At 39.7% G+C, this 14974-nt stretch overlaps 3 protein-coding genes across 6 annotated transcripts; 2 read left to right on the top strand and 1 right to left on the bottom strand.

Annotated features, from left to right (window-relative positions):
* Nucleotides 1–381: 381 nt before the first annotated feature.
* On the bottom strand, nt 382–3326 carry LOC108624795 (uncharacterized). Its single transcript, XM_018024735.2, has 5 exons — nt 3045–3326; nt 2873–2959; nt 2596–2757; nt 2283–2520; nt 382–2214 (listed from the first exon to the last, which is right to left on the bottom strand). Exons 1-5 carry the CDS (start codon nt 3109–3111, stop codon nt 408–410), a joined length of 2361 nt encoding a protein of 786 aa, XP_017880224.1. The 5' UTR covers nt 3112–3326; the 3' UTR covers nt 382–407.
* Nucleotides 3327–3570: 244 nt separating this feature from the next.
* On the top strand, nt 3571–5896 carry LOC108632423 (TBC1 domain family member 19). 2 transcript variants are annotated; one of them, XM_018037388.2, is made up of 11 exons: nt 3571–3744; nt 3809–3931; nt 3997–4204; nt 4284–4371; nt 4440–4500; nt 4578–4808; nt 4866–4940; nt 5000–5234; nt 5303–5504; nt 5563–5749; nt 5807–5896. In XM_018037388.2, exons 1-11 carry the CDS (start codon nt 3631–3633, stop codon nt 5873–5875), a joined length of 1593 nt encoding a protein of 530 aa, XP_017892877.1. In that variant the 5' UTR covers nt 3571–3630; the 3' UTR covers nt 5876–5896. The 2 variants fall into 2 exon arrangements, with proteins under 2 accessions (XP_017892877.1, XP_026669549.1); XM_026813748.1 differs by lacking the exon at nt 3571–3744 and having other exon boundaries at nt 3842–3931; nt 4019–4204.
* Nucleotides 5897–6514: 618 nt separating this feature from the next.
* Nucleotides 6515–14933, top strand: pod1 (coronin). 3 transcript variants are annotated; one of them, XM_018020497.2, is made up of 18 exons: nt 6515–6625; nt 7019–7189; nt 7264–7412; nt 7473–7659; nt 7735–8029; nt 8091–8346; nt 8419–8571; nt 9353–9724; nt 9906–10530; nt 10615–10728; nt 10787–10957; nt 11033–11471; nt 11543–11681; nt 11742–11948; nt 12011–12146; nt 12212–12357; nt 12450–12539; nt 12628–14933. In XM_018020497.2, the coding sequence occupies exons 2-18, from the start codon at nt 7030–7032 to the stop codon at nt 12634–12636; spliced, it is 3648 nt and encodes a 1215-aa protein (XP_017875986.1). In that variant the 5' UTR covers nt 6515–6625; nt 7019–7029; the 3' UTR covers nt 12637–14933. The 3 variants fall into 3 exon arrangements, with proteins under 3 accessions (XP_017875986.1, XP_017875913.1, XP_017876072.1); XM_018020424.2 differs by having other exon boundaries at nt 6973–7189; XM_018020583.2 differs by lacking the exon at nt 9353–9724 and having other exon boundaries at nt 6973–7189.
* Nucleotides 14934–14974: the final 41 nt, after the last annotated feature.

The raw sequence follows: 14974 nt of genomic DNA, 5'->3' as shown, positions 1-14974 counted from the left end.
AAAAATCTCGGAAAAATCGAAAATTTTTTGTTGTTGTTTATTATTAGCAATGTTCTTCCGACGTCTGATTTCTTTTTAAAAAATGCGTTTCTAAAGTGCATAAACTTTTGGAATTGACTGTATAGCCAATACATCTTTAAGCAATAAAAACGATGTTACACATTTCCACGGTAAGAAGTACAGACAGATGGCAAACTGAAAATATTGAAAGCGCAATTTACGATACGAAATAATAAACATAATAATCTGCAAAACATATATAAAAATAAATAATCCAAAATTGTCTGTAACATATCGATCTTAATCGGGTGAGTATATCTCCAAACCGATTCAACGAAACGAAAGAAATATTCGGAGAATTACTTACTCGTACCAAAAAAACACGATTACATACATTATTTAATTGATTAATTGTTAATAATTATACAGTCGTCTTCACTGATATCCTCAGTCCTATTTAAATTATGTTTCTCGTTTTCTGACACAGGAGTATTATCACTACAGGGTAAATACTTTTCTCCCGTTTCAATCTTCACTTGTTCATTCTCTTCATTACTACTAGCACTATTTTTATTTGAATCGTCATTTACTTCTACCACATTGTCAGTTAATCCGGAACTAGAAGTTCCAGGCATCGATTGCAAGTCCTTTTCATCTTGAACAGAGATATCCGAAATATTATGCTCTCTAGTTTTTAACATTTCGGAAGTGAACTTCGTCTGCTCCTTTGTCAAATCCGTTGATGTAGTCTCGTCAGGTTCGGGTAGCTCCCTAGAATTTTCCTCCGTGCTTTCAGGCGACGGCACAGTAGGTCGTTCTTGCAGAAATCGAATGAATTGTTCTTCGTACGTCGGAGACTGCACTTTTTGTAAACTCGACTGAGCTATGCATTTATCGTAATCTAACAATTCCACGTCGAATATTTGCATCGATTTATCAACAAACTCGGCATAGTTGCCCACGCCTCGGCTCACGGTGTTTTTTATTTTAATTAATCCATCAAGGATATTTGTGGTATAGATCAGCTCGGATGGATTCACAAATTTACACGGCCCTTCGGTGTCCGAATCAGATTCGTTGGTACAGGTCATTTCGAGAGGCAGCTGATTCCATTCGGCAACGTTGCTGTCATTATTGTCATTCGACGAATTTTTGTTTGATGATTTTTTCTCGCACTCCTTCGGCGTTTGAGTCATCCTCCACTTGCTATGCTCACGAACAATTCTATCGTTGATATTCGACAACTGAATCACGGCATCGCGTATTTCCCGATAAAAACGCTTGATCAAATACTCGGCTTTTTTCAAGTCAGGCTGTCGATGCGCATCTCGCTTAATGGTATTGGATAAACATTGGAACTTCTTATGTACAGTAGCCAAAATGTTGCACGCGTGTTCGCTGTACGGCGATAATAGTTCGTTCAATGTTTTCGACTTTACTTGATCTGTTATATCTAGCCACACGCTGGTCTCCTCTTTCCAGCTCACAAGCGCGACAGGTTTCACTTGATCGTCCTTAGGGCTGTTAGATTTCGTAGGAAGATTAATAGATTGAGTGAGGTCAATGACCGGTACTACTTCTGGATCACTGTCAATCTCTATAACGTTCGGTGTAATACTCGGTACTTGCGATTCCGTGCACGATGGTTTACTCAGGATCTTCACATTTTTATTAGGTATGGTGACCATAGGAACTGTCGCATTATAGGATATATAACGTGGACGTATCGGCCTTGGCTGATTTATGGAATTCATACGAGACAGTAAATTAACAGGATTCGCTAACAAGTTAGTGCTCGGGACAACGTTCACCCTTGACTGTTGTTGAATCGCAAACGATGGTTGATGAACCGGTTGCATCACGTTGGGGACAATTGTACCGTCTACGTTTACGGTAGAGTCATCGCATTCAACCATTGTTTGCTCGCACGACAACAAAGATGGTAACACTTCAGGAGAATCGTAACAATCTTCCACAGTGTCGACACTCTTCTCGGTGTAATTTTTACCATTGTAGTGTTTCCTTCTTGAGCCTCTCCTTCTGCGTTTACTAGATGTGAATTGGCTCTGTGTATAAGTTACATCCTCGTCTTCAGAATTGGAACTGTATTTCTGACGTTTGCGTTTCCTAATCCGTGGGCAGCATGTAGTTTCGTCGACATTCAATTTCTCGTGTATTTGTTCATCGGTCAAACTGCTACAACTTTGGATCAGTCTGAAAGAATAGAAAATATCAAGCTGTACGAGGTATGTCAATTAATATTTTAAGTAAACAAAGCTTGCCTATTCATTTTTTGGACATGTTGAAGCAATGCCCAACAGGTTGCCCTTGCCCTAAACAAGTCTTTAGGGTCACAGACAAAACACTTCCATTTTTCCTCTGCCTCAATTTTCTTCCTGTATAGAGGATCAAAGTTTCTGCTGATACATTTGCTGCAAAATGTGTTACTACAAAATGAACAGCAATACAAATTACCACCGTTTGCACACCATCTGCAAAACATGTCTGTGGCATCATCACCTGGAAGATACAATTAAGAAACTGTAAAAAAAAATCCAATTATATCTCTTTTATACACGTTCCAGTGATACATACCTTGCTCAAACATGCCATCCCCATAAAAATCTCTGCACTTTGCACACAACAATGTGAATAGTACAGGATGTTCATACATATTATGTACATTTGCAGCTGCAGAACCGATGTGTGCATCACATGCTGTGCAATGCAGCCTTTTAAATCGTACCATTGACACATCTAAGACATACAGATTTCTCATACTTAATTAAACGAAATTGATTACATACAAAATATAACAAAAAGTTAATGACAAGAAAAGTGAAATCGACACAGAGTAAAAATTATGTATCACCATTGCCGAATATCAGCTTGTAATATTCAACGTCTTCTGGAGGAAGAGACGCGTTTGTCGTGCTTGGTAACTGTTCCCTTGGAGTTACTGCAATTTGAAGCATGTAGGTTAAACATTAGGATCGGACAATGGTGTTGCATAGGAACCGTTTCAAGAGGTTTCATGACCTCACCGTTCTCTTTGCTGTCCACCTCCGTTTTCTCCTTCACTTGGACTTCGAGGATACTCGAGATATCCATTTCGAATGTATTCCTGAACGTGAGCGATGTTACGTTCGGAAACGAAGCACGAACAGGTTATCGCTCCGCCATTTTCCTGCGAGCACACCGGCCTGAAATTTCGCCATAAGATTCTTCGAACGTTAAAAAAATGTATTATCCGGCGGAAATCCTCTATTCAAGCGATTCCATAACGCCGAAAGAACCACGGAAAATAACATTGCGACGATTCCTCCAACAACCATTTTCCTTTAACGAATTCCAGTCACGGAATTTGTTACTTTTCCTCCCGAACTAGTCGCTATGATCGTTTGAAAAAAATTTGTTTACTCAATGATATTCGTCTATAACGCTCTGGAGCATTTGACAAGAGGTAGATCGATAGATGTTTGAGTTTAAATATCTTTACGCGCGAACGGAAACGTAACTCGACCCTTGTCCATAACCGGGGATGAATTTATTTACAAATGGCGAACGACTTTATTCGGTTTTAGTCCTGGAACCGTTCTTATCAATTGGAAATTTTCGCGAAGTAAAATCATGGCTGATAACACCGAGGAGTCGAGAGAAATTTCACTGAAAAAGTCCGCGGAGAAATTGACGGAGGAGATACAAACCATGGCTAATTACAAAAGCCTCTACACCGAAATCCAGGTACAATCAAAGTGTGTCTTCGATTTGGAAACCGGAAATGCTAAGAATCTTGATACCATTTTAGAAACTCGTAGCTTCCACCGCCGTGAAAAGAGAGAATTTCAAAACTACGTTGATGGATGCGTTGAAAAGCAATGGTCTAGAAACAGAAATTAGAAACACGGTGTTTCACTGGGTCAGATCGCAAGTGGGTGGCTTTCATAGTCAGTTCGCCGCTGAGAACTGTTTCTCTTAATTGCCCGTTCTTTTAAGGGTTCTTTATCTTCTGTATCAGTGTCAGCGGCGGAAGAAGTTGATCTGAGTTACTTAAAAAAGGCTCAGAGTCAGTGGGAGCGCAGAATACAGAAATCATTAAACTCAACGTGCAACGAGTTAAACGTACCACTCGCACGTATAAGACCATGTGCAGATCGCGAAGAACTTGCCGAGAAATGGAACGAATTGAGCACTTATGATATTGGTGATCTTCATATTGATTTAATAAATATCAATAAAGATATGAAAAATGTTGCCCCAATAAATCCGATATTTATTTGTAGATCTTTCGCAATACAGGCCTCTTTACTCCCCGAAAGATTTTCTGGACGTGCTGTTCTCTATTCGAAACCCTTCTTTCAAGAAACAACCGTACATATCTTTTCACAAATATTACGTTGCTCCTCCCTCATTCGCTAATAGCGATGATCATTTTTTAGGGACGAACTAAATTGGGAATTTAGCCATATACAGATTCGCGTAAAGACACTCACACAACTGGTAAACTAATTGCATCTTTAAAAAATTATATGAGATCGATAATATAGTCGGTGTACCACTCATCTTACTTTTAACAGAGGCATACGTATGTGGAATTCTCAAGTGGAAAGCCATTGTTGGGAGTAAATCCTGACATGCCCAGTTCAGAGAATTTTCCGAACTTAGAGGAAGAGAGAATTTACATCGGTGAAAAGGTGTTGAAATCGAATCACGCACCGATCGCACAAGAATTTTTAAAGCGCGGAGCTCCGCGAGCGTTGCGTGGTCGTCTCTGGGCACTGGTGTTGGGATCCGTAGTAAAAGAAAATGTAAAAATCTCTTTAACCGTTTTTAAAAATAGGAAACAATCATTTATATATTTTCAGGACCAAGAGTATTACGAAGAATTAAAAAATATGGTACTGCAATACGATATCGTTATAGATAAGTTGATAATAAAGGTAACAGAGACTCTTAATTACTTTTTCAATCACTTTTTACTAGACTTTGTTTATTTCAGGATGTGCAACTAACGGCGCGTAATGACGATCAGTATTTCGTGTTCGAGGATGTTTTATATAAAACAATGTTGTGTTTCTCTCGGGATTCGGAAGTATTAGCACCAGTTACCACTGACAGAAGTGCCGGGGGCCAAGTAATACACGCGGTTCTACAAGGAAAACCGGCTACGTTAGAAAATACTCTGGTGTTCCCACCGAGTGGTGTGATTCCGTTTCACGGATTCACGATGTATGGTATAAAAGAGATACGTAGTATTCATAATTAAATGTATCGAATGTAATTTAAGTAGAACGATTTTCAGCTACACCGTTCTGTTACTTGTACGATGATCCGTGCGCGATGTACTATACGTTCAGAGCGTTTTATCTGCGATATTGGTTCCGATTGCATACAGTTTCGAATCACGAGCAAGGTATTGTGGCATTGTGCTTGCTATTCGAGAGATTGCTGCAATGCCACGAACCTTTGCTTTGGATACATTTCAGGAACATTCATATACAACCGTAAGTTCGGTCTTTGCTCGATCGCAATATAATTGGGTTAATTAATCATTACATTTAGGGTAAAAGTGGTATTCAAATGGCTCATGAGAGGGTTCAGCGGTCATTTACCACCAGAACAATTGCTGTATCTATGGGACTTAATTTTGGGTTACGACTCGCTGGAAATTATCTCTTTACTCGCGGTCGCTATATTGAGTTTTCGCAAAGAAAATTTAATGCAAGTGAACAATCAGCAGACCGTCGAGGTAAAACGAGAACAACTTAGTTAATTTATACTGTGCTGTATAAACGATATGTTTCAGGCTGTTTTGGCAGACTTATCCTCTTTAAAAGTTATTCCGCTGTTGCAGCTGGCTTTGTTAAGTGAGTAACAGAGACGAACAAGCGGAGTTCTACGTTTGAACTTAAATGTAAATTCATGTAGGAGCGATCCTTCCGCGTTTGCGCGAACCGATACCCATCTTCGTATCTCTTTCATGATTCATAGATTTACTAACAACAGAGCCCCAAGCAATCAATCCGATGAATGACAAACAACGTTCATTAGCGAATGGTAGATTGTAACTTAAGGAGCTGTTGTAGATCGTTGACATCATTAACATTTTCAGTACTGAAATCATCGCCATTTCTCTCGGATAGAACGAAGGCCAATATATTGTCTGTACTCGCAGCTGATTTCGGAACGTAGCTGCATATTATACAATGTGCCTTAAAAGTACAAATGTACAAATGTTTAATAAAAATTCTGTACAATTACGATAACGAGCTCCTTAAATAAAGTGCAATACCCTTGGATTTTCCCTCCATCACGTATTTATGTGTGAAAAGAAAAATTGTAATGTTACTCTGGTTATCTATTCCTTGTTTGGATGCAACGATTTATGTAGATTTATGTTTGCTTTTCTTTATGGAACACACTGTATCACACGACTGTGATCGAGAGAGATAGGAGATCCTTCTTGGAGGGGGATTTTCCTGTTTCCGCCTGTCAGCCGTGGAGATCAGAGACGCCTACCTGCCATCGTCGTTGTGTTTATAGTCACGGGTCGGTCCCTGCTGAATTTTAATTCTCTGCTAAATATCCTGTGGAAAGCGTGCAAAGCCACGCCGAGCAGCGGCTTGTGAGTAAAACAATATATCGTGTTCATTTTTTCCGGTCGGGGTAGCCGCGTTTCGCTGCCACTGTTATTACTTGCGGACGTACGGACAAGGGTGGGGTGGTTCTCACCCCCAAATTATTAGTCATGCACAGCTTTGTACCAGTGTCGGGGAACCCTTCGTTGGCGTTATCTTCCGTATATGTTTATTAAGACACAAGTACGACTTATCCGATAAGGGGAATTCAACTGAATCCAGATCCGTAGTCTTCCTCGCGAATATTTCATTTAAAACACGAACCAGACGAGACTTCGCGGATTAAACGAACCGGAGGAGTGTGTTGTTTACGTGCGATATAATTTCTCAACAGATTACATGATTTAAGCAGAGACGCTGATCGAAAAGTTACCCCGTAGGAAACGTCAAAATGGCTTGGCGTTTTAAAGCATCCAAGTATAAAAATGCGGCCCCGATCGTTCCCAAGCCGGAGGCCTGCATCAGGGATATCTCAGTTGGTTCCTATCAAACTTATGGCAATAACATTACGGCATCAGCTGCTTTCATGGCATTTAACGTAGACCACAATGGTACATTTGCTCTCGTTCATACAAAACATTTTACTTCGACCGTGTGTCTTCTATCTTTCGATCCTATTAACCAGGATCTAATCTTGCTGTACTACCGTTGGAGGACTACGGCAGGAAGAGCAAAACTATGCCTTTACTCCATGCTCATGCGGACACAGTGACAGACATGGATTTCTCTCCCTTTCACGATGGTTTATTGGCCACCGGTTCACAAGATTGTCTTGTAAGTTAATTATATTCCTTTTCAATTATTAATGATTAATTAAATAACAAATTGTCGTAGGTGAAGCTATGGCACATCCCGGAAGCTGGCTTGGAGGAACCTCTAGTCAATCCTGAATGCACGTTCTCTCATCGTCAAAGAAGAGTGGAAGTGGTATGCTGGCATCCTTCAGCTGAACATCTTCTCACAACAGTGTCGTACATGAACCTCTCATTGTGGGATGTGCTTTCGCAACAGGAATTGTTTTGTAATTGAAATATTTCAATCTGAAAGAGATATTCTTCATTTACAGTTCATTTAACTTTATTTCGTTTTATCGCAGCTAATAATGAACACGGGGATGTTATTCAATCATTAAGCTGGAAACAGGACGGTGTGCTCTTGGCTACATCTTGCAAGGACAAACAAGTGAGGATCATAGATCCCCGTGCTTCCACTTGCATTGTCAATTCCTGTTCCAGTCACCAGAGCATCAAGGATTCTAGGATCGTTTGGTTGAACAGTGATAGAATACTCACCACGGGATTCGACGCTGCGAGACTGAGACAAGTTTATATCAGAGATCTGAGGCATCTGAACGAACCAGTGAAGACTTTAGAACTGGACTGTAGCACAGGGTAAGGATTAAAGTATTTACAATTGTGGTACCGTTGTATTAAAATATGGTTTATGTTTCAGGATTCTGATGCCTCTCTTTGATCCTGACACAAACATGCTTTTCCTAGCTGGAAAAGGGGACACTACCATTATGTACATGGAAGTAATGGACAAAGATCCGTTCTTAGTCGAAGGAATTCGCCACAGCGGTGAACAAACAAAAGGTGTTTGCTTGGTACCGAAGCGAGCACTGAACGTGATGCAGGCCGAGGTAAATAGATTACTGCAGCTCACCTCGAACATGGTGATACCGATTATGTATCAAGTTCCGCGAAAAGTAAGTGAAATGACAAAAGCTCGGCTCATAATTTGCTGAACTATCGAAACATTATTGAAACTTGAATTGTAGACATACAGGGATTTCCATGCGGACATATATCCTGATACAGTAGGTTGTATCGCGCAGAATAACGCAGCAGCCTGGGTCAAAGGGCATAATGCACCTGTTCCGAAGATATCGTTAGACCCCGCGAAGAGAAATAAGGGAGAGGAACCCATTACCGTGAGTAGATGCTGCCATTGTTCTGGGGCATTTCTTAGGCTTCAAGATTACAGAGTAGTATACTTTAGTGATGTACATAGAATATCGATTATTTTTTATAACAAAATGTATTGTATAACAAGTTTATTTATATATAATTTATGTTCTCAATTGCACGCTTATCATCATCATTTCATTCCATTACCTCCTCCCAGTCTTGGAAGTATCAGATAATTAAATGAGTTGTCGTTTGTGTATCATGAGAAAGTAATATAGAAGTAGAACATAATTTGAATTTGGATTCACTCAATCTTTACACATGCATTTCGTACCAAATATGTAAATTTGATTTTGCATCGTGATTGTTTTTGTTTCCTCATATTCTTTGTATATTTTTTCACGTTTCAGATATCCAATGTATGTTTTATAGTTTATGCGTTAGCCCCGTTCAAAGTGTTATTCCTGGCACGTGTAATTTAAGTGGCAATTGATGTACTGTAGCTTATTCTATCAGCGTAAGTAATTCTAAGTATGACGCGTGAGACGTAGCTATTTTTATGTTCATAGGAAACCGTTTCAATGCATTCACTTTTTTTTGTACATAATTATTTCCAAACCTTTTCACGTTCAAATGTAAATAGACTAAGAGTGCCGTGCATTTCTAAACGAGCAAACAATATGTATGTATACGTGAGGGGCTTGTAGAAATTCTGTAGCGTCGATAATGCCCGAGTAGAGAAACAATCTTAAGAATCCGGGGTTCGAACAGTTTGCGGCACTAAGGAATTTACCGTACCCTCAGGTACACAAAGGAAACTTAGTCACGCTGAAAGAGAATGAACGAGAGATAAAAGTGGAGCAGAAACAGTCAAAGCCTATACCCATCGTCTCGCAGAAGGCTCACGTTAAAACTGCACAAGAGATGATCGAGAAAGAACCGATTCTGGCCGAGAATGATATCGAGAAGATAGAAGAACCGAAGAAGATCGAGATCGAGGACGAGAAGAACAAGCAAAACGGCGGACAAACGATTCCGCCGAAACCATTGCCAAGGTCGTCAAGAACTAATAGCATTTCTGAGGATGAACCGAAGCCAGTCGCACGCCCCCGCACATCGCCGAGCGTGGGCTCAGTGGTTACATCCGTGAACCCTAATGCGATTGGGGGATACAAGGTTGTAATCTGGTCATCAAAAAATAATAACGTTAGAGATACAAAATGTTCTACTTCTGTATGCCTGATGATATCGTGCACGATCATGTATCATTTCATGTTCCATTACGTTCATCTCATAATTCATCGAAAACAGAATCCTGTAATAAAAAGTTAACGGATGATTCCTTCCCTGTTTCTAGCCGCGACTTGGACCGAAACCATTTCAAGCAAAGTCTGGTAGCCAGGAATTTTCTTTCGACAAAATCTTCTCGGTTCCTGTTGCGCCAAACAGCGATACGAATGGCTATCAGAACGATGTGAACAATCAAGTTGATAATAACACGGAACCAGAAAAATCGTCGTCGTTTAATAACGAACGCGTGAAGGAAACGGAGAATGGGAAGAGCGACTCTAGTTCCCTCGAAGAGGACGCGTATTCGAGCGACTCCGGTTACAAGCCGAAAACACCGAGCACGGCAGAGAGGCGTAAAGTCTTCGAGATAAAAGTGAAAGATGAATCGCCCGAAAGCGAAGATCTTGGAAATTTCGAACGGGGTGGCGCAAACAGAAATTCGATCGCTGAAAGGAGGAGGCTGTACGAGAGTCGTTCAGTGTCCGTCACCGATGGGAACTTGGCCGAGAAAGCAATGGGGTCGCCGACGATGCTGAGACGCAGAGATTCTTTCAAAACCAAAAGCGAAGTGATCAAGGAGGACGAAGTCAAGAAAGTCATCTCAATGTTACGTCAGCAGAGCGTGGATCCACGATTAGAGAAGGTGGACAATACTGTGACGCCAGCGCCCAAGAGAACATCGACTGTGTTTGGTAAAAGAATATGAAGAAATGAAAACTAGATTTTCTTCTTTCGTAGAAAATAAGTGTATAAATAATTGCATTTGTCCCGTGCAGGTAGAGTATCAAAATTCCGGCACTTAAAGGGTACTCCTGGTCATAAATCTACGCACATTGAAAATATAAAAAATATCAGTCAACAGATATCCGGAGAATGCGACGGTTTCCACGGTAATTCATATTCGCTTTGGATCATTTCATTCTTCATTTAACTGATATTCGATTGTAGCTAATCCCGATCGAGTCGCGGTACCGCTGAGTGGACCAGGTGGCAAGATAGCGGTTCTCGAATTGAAGAAAACGGGAAGATTACCGGACGGTGTTATGCCAGCGTTGGTACACGGTGCCAGTGTAATGGATTTCCATTGGGATCCGTTCGATAATCAGCGATTAGCTGTCGGTAAAGGAATTAAACATATTTTGCTATCAGCTTAACGCGTTGTCGTACAAGATTTGTCACATAATATTTATTTAGCGTGCGATGATGGAATGATCCGGCTATGGGAGATACCAGAATCCGGACTAACAGAACCGACGAACGAACCAAAGCATATTATAAAAGCTCACACCGACAAGATATACTTAATCAAATTTCATCCACTCGCGTCGGACGTTCTTGCTTCGGCCTCTTACGACATGACCATCAAAATTTGGGATCTAACTCTTCTCTCATCTTGCGAGACGGCAGTCGCGAAGATAACACTGATGGGCCACACCGATCAGATCTTCAGCTTGGCGTGGTCACCGTGCGGTCAATATCTTGCTAGCGCGTGCAAAGATGGAAAATTGCGGATCTACAAACCAAGATCCAGCGACGTACCAGTGAAAACTGGTAAAGGACCAGTTGGTACCAGGGGCGCGCGGGTTGTGTGGGCATTAAAAGGACAATTTCTCGTTGTGATGGGCTTCGACAAGTACGTAGTAGAAACTTATACGTTTTTAAAATTGTTATGATGATTTTTTATCGTATGAATTTTTGCTTAAGGGTTTCGGAGAGACAAATATACGTGTTCAAGGCAGACAATCTTAACACTCCGCTGACTACCGTCGGATTAGACGTATCGCCCGCAATTTTAATGCCATACTACGACGAGGACAGTTCGACCCTTTTTTTAACCGGACGCGTAAGTTTCACCTTCTGTTTAATTGATCGCCCGTGATTTCTATAAATAAGCTATTTTTAGGGTGATTCGACGATATATGCTTTTGAAGTGACGGAAGAACCGCCGTACTGTTGTCCACTTAGTCATCATCGATGTAGCAGTTTGCATCAGGGTTTGTCGTTTCTTCCTAAAAATAAGTGCGACGTTGCTAGCGTGGAGTTCGCGTCGGCTTTAAGATTAACGAACAATACAATAGAACCGTTGAGTTTCACTGTCCCGCGTATAAAGGTAAATTTGATGATTCACAAAAGTACCACAGAATTGTAATTCGTCGATCGTAATTTTTATAGAGCGAACTATTCCAAGACGACTTGTTTCCACCGACAAAAGTTACATGGAAGCCAACTATGACTGCTACAGAATGGCTTAACGGAGCTAACAAGCAGGCATACAGAATAAGTCTAAAACCACCTGGCATGGACAATTGTACGTAAGAGTGAAAAATACTATTCCCGATTTAACAACAATCATTACAATTGTTTCTGTTCCAGTAACTGAGAATCAAGGCCAAGCAGTGGTCGCTCCACCGGTCGCAGTGAAGAAAGAATCGACTACTGAGAAATCGTTGTTCTCTATGTCTGCTCAACCTTTCAGCAGACTCGGATGGAATCCTGACGTGAAAGCTAAACAGGAAGAGGTACGTCGATATAAGAACAATTCGGCATGAGTTTTGTTTTGTACTTCGGTGTCTCATTTCGTCTGAACGTGTTGTCAATGTATGTGTGGTAGATGCAGAAAACTATGAGCAACTTTGTGGGAGATATAATTGAGGGCACCTTAGAACAGGATCAAATGGAAGGTGTAGACGAGCACGAATGGGTGGGTAATAGTTGTTGTGAAGTTTTTAAACGAGAATGTAATTAAAAACATTGATCTCTGATGGATTGCACTAATTGCATTGTTACAGGATGAGTGAAGATCGTGCGGCGTCGGTAGGTCATGAAAATACAGCGGTAAGATAAAATAATTTTAAACGTAGCTGTTTGAAACATAATTTATTTGTAAGTTGAAGGCTACGGCATAAGCGGAAGTATTTCGGTATTAACGTCGTCCGCGGTAAGAGATATTTATAATTGGAATGATACTTCTAAAAGAATTCCCATTCAGAGCGGCTAACGATACGTGTGCGATTTGTTTAATGGTGGTAATTTTTTCACTTAGATATAATTACCTAGTTTGTTAACTTAAGAAATTTAAAAAAAAGAGATGCAGTTCTTACGCAAACTAATTTCCGCTCGATTCTATTATTTGTTTCATTGGCATAGATAATTATGTAGGATAATTATCGTAAAAAGACGAAAATAGTTTCGAGCTTTATTATCATTCTAAAGGAATTGTGGAACTTTGAGATTATCGGTCCCCAAGTTAGCGTTGAGTAAAAATGAGTCTACTCTATAATTCCGTACTCTTACTTTTAAGATTTGAAAATGCTTTAAGATATGCCATTTATTAATCGCATATAAGAATCTATACAAGAAATTTCTGCGAGAAATAATATGATTTATAAGACACGTATATATCTATTAGTGCCACGTATCTTTATTTAACATTATCAATGATATCTTAGTCTATACATTATCGTAATGTAAACATCATACGTGTGGTAACGAATGATATTTTTTTCATGAATCAAGAATAGACGTTTTTTTTTACGATACATAGTAAAAACATACAAGACGCACATGCTACGTAAGGCAAACGTGAAGTTACACGTACTAATTAAGAAGAGAACGATTACGTTATACGGCGAAGTTATGCACACGGTAACTGTACGTTTTCCACGATTTGGCTGGTAAAATTCGGCGACGTATGCATGAAACATAGCGGGTCATCCTCAAATTAACATTTTTATACTCTTTCATATGCGCCAAGTGTCTGTAAAAACAAAAGGCTTCGAGGATTCACCGAGTGTACGATAACGTGGAACCATTTTTTCGATTCAACCTTCATCTACGATTAGAACGCTGAAACGTGAATTCCATGTTTCTTGGGAACGAGAAAAAAGTTTTTAGATTGCACCTAGTATAAAGATACGCATATTTTGTCTATATGATATACACTGAGGAATCTTAATGGTCTAATAGAAATTTAAGGGCGATAGAATGATTTACCTCGTTTACAATTTTGTACAAACTCCATTTAGATAGATCAGTTTCTAATACGACGAATGTGTCTAATTATCCGTAACGATAGTTTCTCGTAATTAATAAGGATACAAATGGTGTTCCTACTCTTATCTGCGATTGAATGCACTTTTGTATGAAGAAAGAAATCCCTCCATCTCTTATAGTATATCGAGTCTTGATAAATCTGACAGGTGGACATGGAATTTACGTTTCCGCGTGTAAATTACGCACATTTTGTACTTTTATATTCGAGAATCGGTAACTTATTAATCGTGTGTAAAGAGAACGAGAAATTCAACCGATGGTGCTATGCCCTTTCGCTGAAATCTTAGCTCATAGCCGGATGCACGATGAACCATACGATCATTGCTCGGTTTGCTCAACGATCCAACATTCCATTTTGTATTTTTTCATAGAAAAGGGCACAGAATCATGAAACCGTAAAAAATTAAGCAGGTGCCAAAGACTTCGAAAGGTCAGACGAAAAACTTAATAATTAAGTTCCCCGCTCTGCTGCATTGAACGTCTTAAAGCATTTAGAGAGATTGCGAATAGTTTTCTTACCATTTCTCACACGCCCCATCTTTATACCTTTTATACCCGTCGAAAGTAAAAGAAAAATAGAGGAACAAGTTAATACTTCGCTATGAAAGGAGAAAATATTGCTGCCATTTACATCATCCGCGTCGTAATTCACATTTGTATGTCTAAATAATTATCCGTCAGATATTCTAGAACTAAGAAACGTCGTTGTTGCATACTTAATTGCCATTCCGATTTTCTATAGCCCACGTAACAAATCGAAAGCCATATAATAAGTTACAATTAATTTGCTGATCTCTCATAATATCATGTGCAACATCTTTTCCATAATAAACAGTATATATGCAATCCCCATATAATTGATACTATCTTTGGTAAGATGCGATTTGAAGAATTGTTTCAACTGCAACAAGAAGTTTCTTAGTGTTCAATATTGCGCTATGACTGATCGCTAAGTAATTTTATCATGTAGTTACATACCTTTGTATCGACCTTATACCTCTTACATGTATTTCACTTATAAAATCTTTTTATCAAAGATGTATATCCGATGTGTTTAAACGTTACCTTCCTGAATAACTTATT

The sequence above is a fragment of the Ceratina calcarata genome, unplaced genomic scaffold (genome assembly GCF_001652005.2).
Source record: "Ceratina calcarata isolate Rehan_Ccalc_2016 unplaced genomic scaffold, ASM165200v1 scaffold1, whole genome shotgun sequence".
NCBI classification, from domain to species: Eukaryota; Metazoa; Arthropoda; class Insecta; order Hymenoptera; family Apidae; genus Ceratina; species Ceratina calcarata.
Note: the sequence above shows the minus strand (reverse complement) of the source record. Positions and strands in the feature narration are given on the sequence as shown.

Bases quoted from the DNA above. Each gene is read 5' to 3' on its own strand.
- LOC108624795 (XM_018024735.2), bottom strand. From the start codon at position 3,111: ATGGATATCTCGAGTATCCTCGAAGTCCAAGTGAAGGAGAAAACGGAG. The intron at 2,960-3,044 runs GTGAGGTCATGA...TTCAAATTGCAG, and splicing joins GGTGGACAGCAAAGAGAACG to TAACTCCAAGGGAACAGTTA. The intron at 2,521-2,595 runs GTATGTATCACT...TGTATCTTCCAG, and splicing joins GGATGGCATGTTTGAGCAAG to GTGATGATGCCACAGACATG.
- LOC108632423 (XM_018037388.2), top strand. From the start codon at position 3,631: ATGGCTGATAACACCGAGGAGTCGAGAGAAATTTCACTGAAAAAGTCC. The intron at 4,501-4,577 runs GTAAACTAATTG...TACTTTTAACAG, and splicing joins TAAAGACACTCACACAACTG to AGGCATACGTATGTGGAATT. The intron at 5,505-5,562 runs GTAAGTTCGGTC...CATTACATTTAG, and splicing joins AGGAACATTCATATACAACC to GGTAAAAGTGGTATTCAAAT.
- pod1 (XM_018020497.2), top strand. From the start codon at position 7,030: ATGGCTTGGCGTTTTAAAGCATCCAAGTATAAAAATGCGGCCCCGATC. The intron at 10,531-10,614 runs GTAAAAGAATAT...TGTCCCGTGCAG, and splicing joins GAGAACATCGACTGTGTTTG to GTAGAGTATCAAAATTCCGG. The intron at 10,729-10,786 runs GTAATTCATATT...ATTCGATTGTAG, and splicing joins AGAATGCGACGGTTTCCACG to CTAATCCCGATCGAGTCGCG.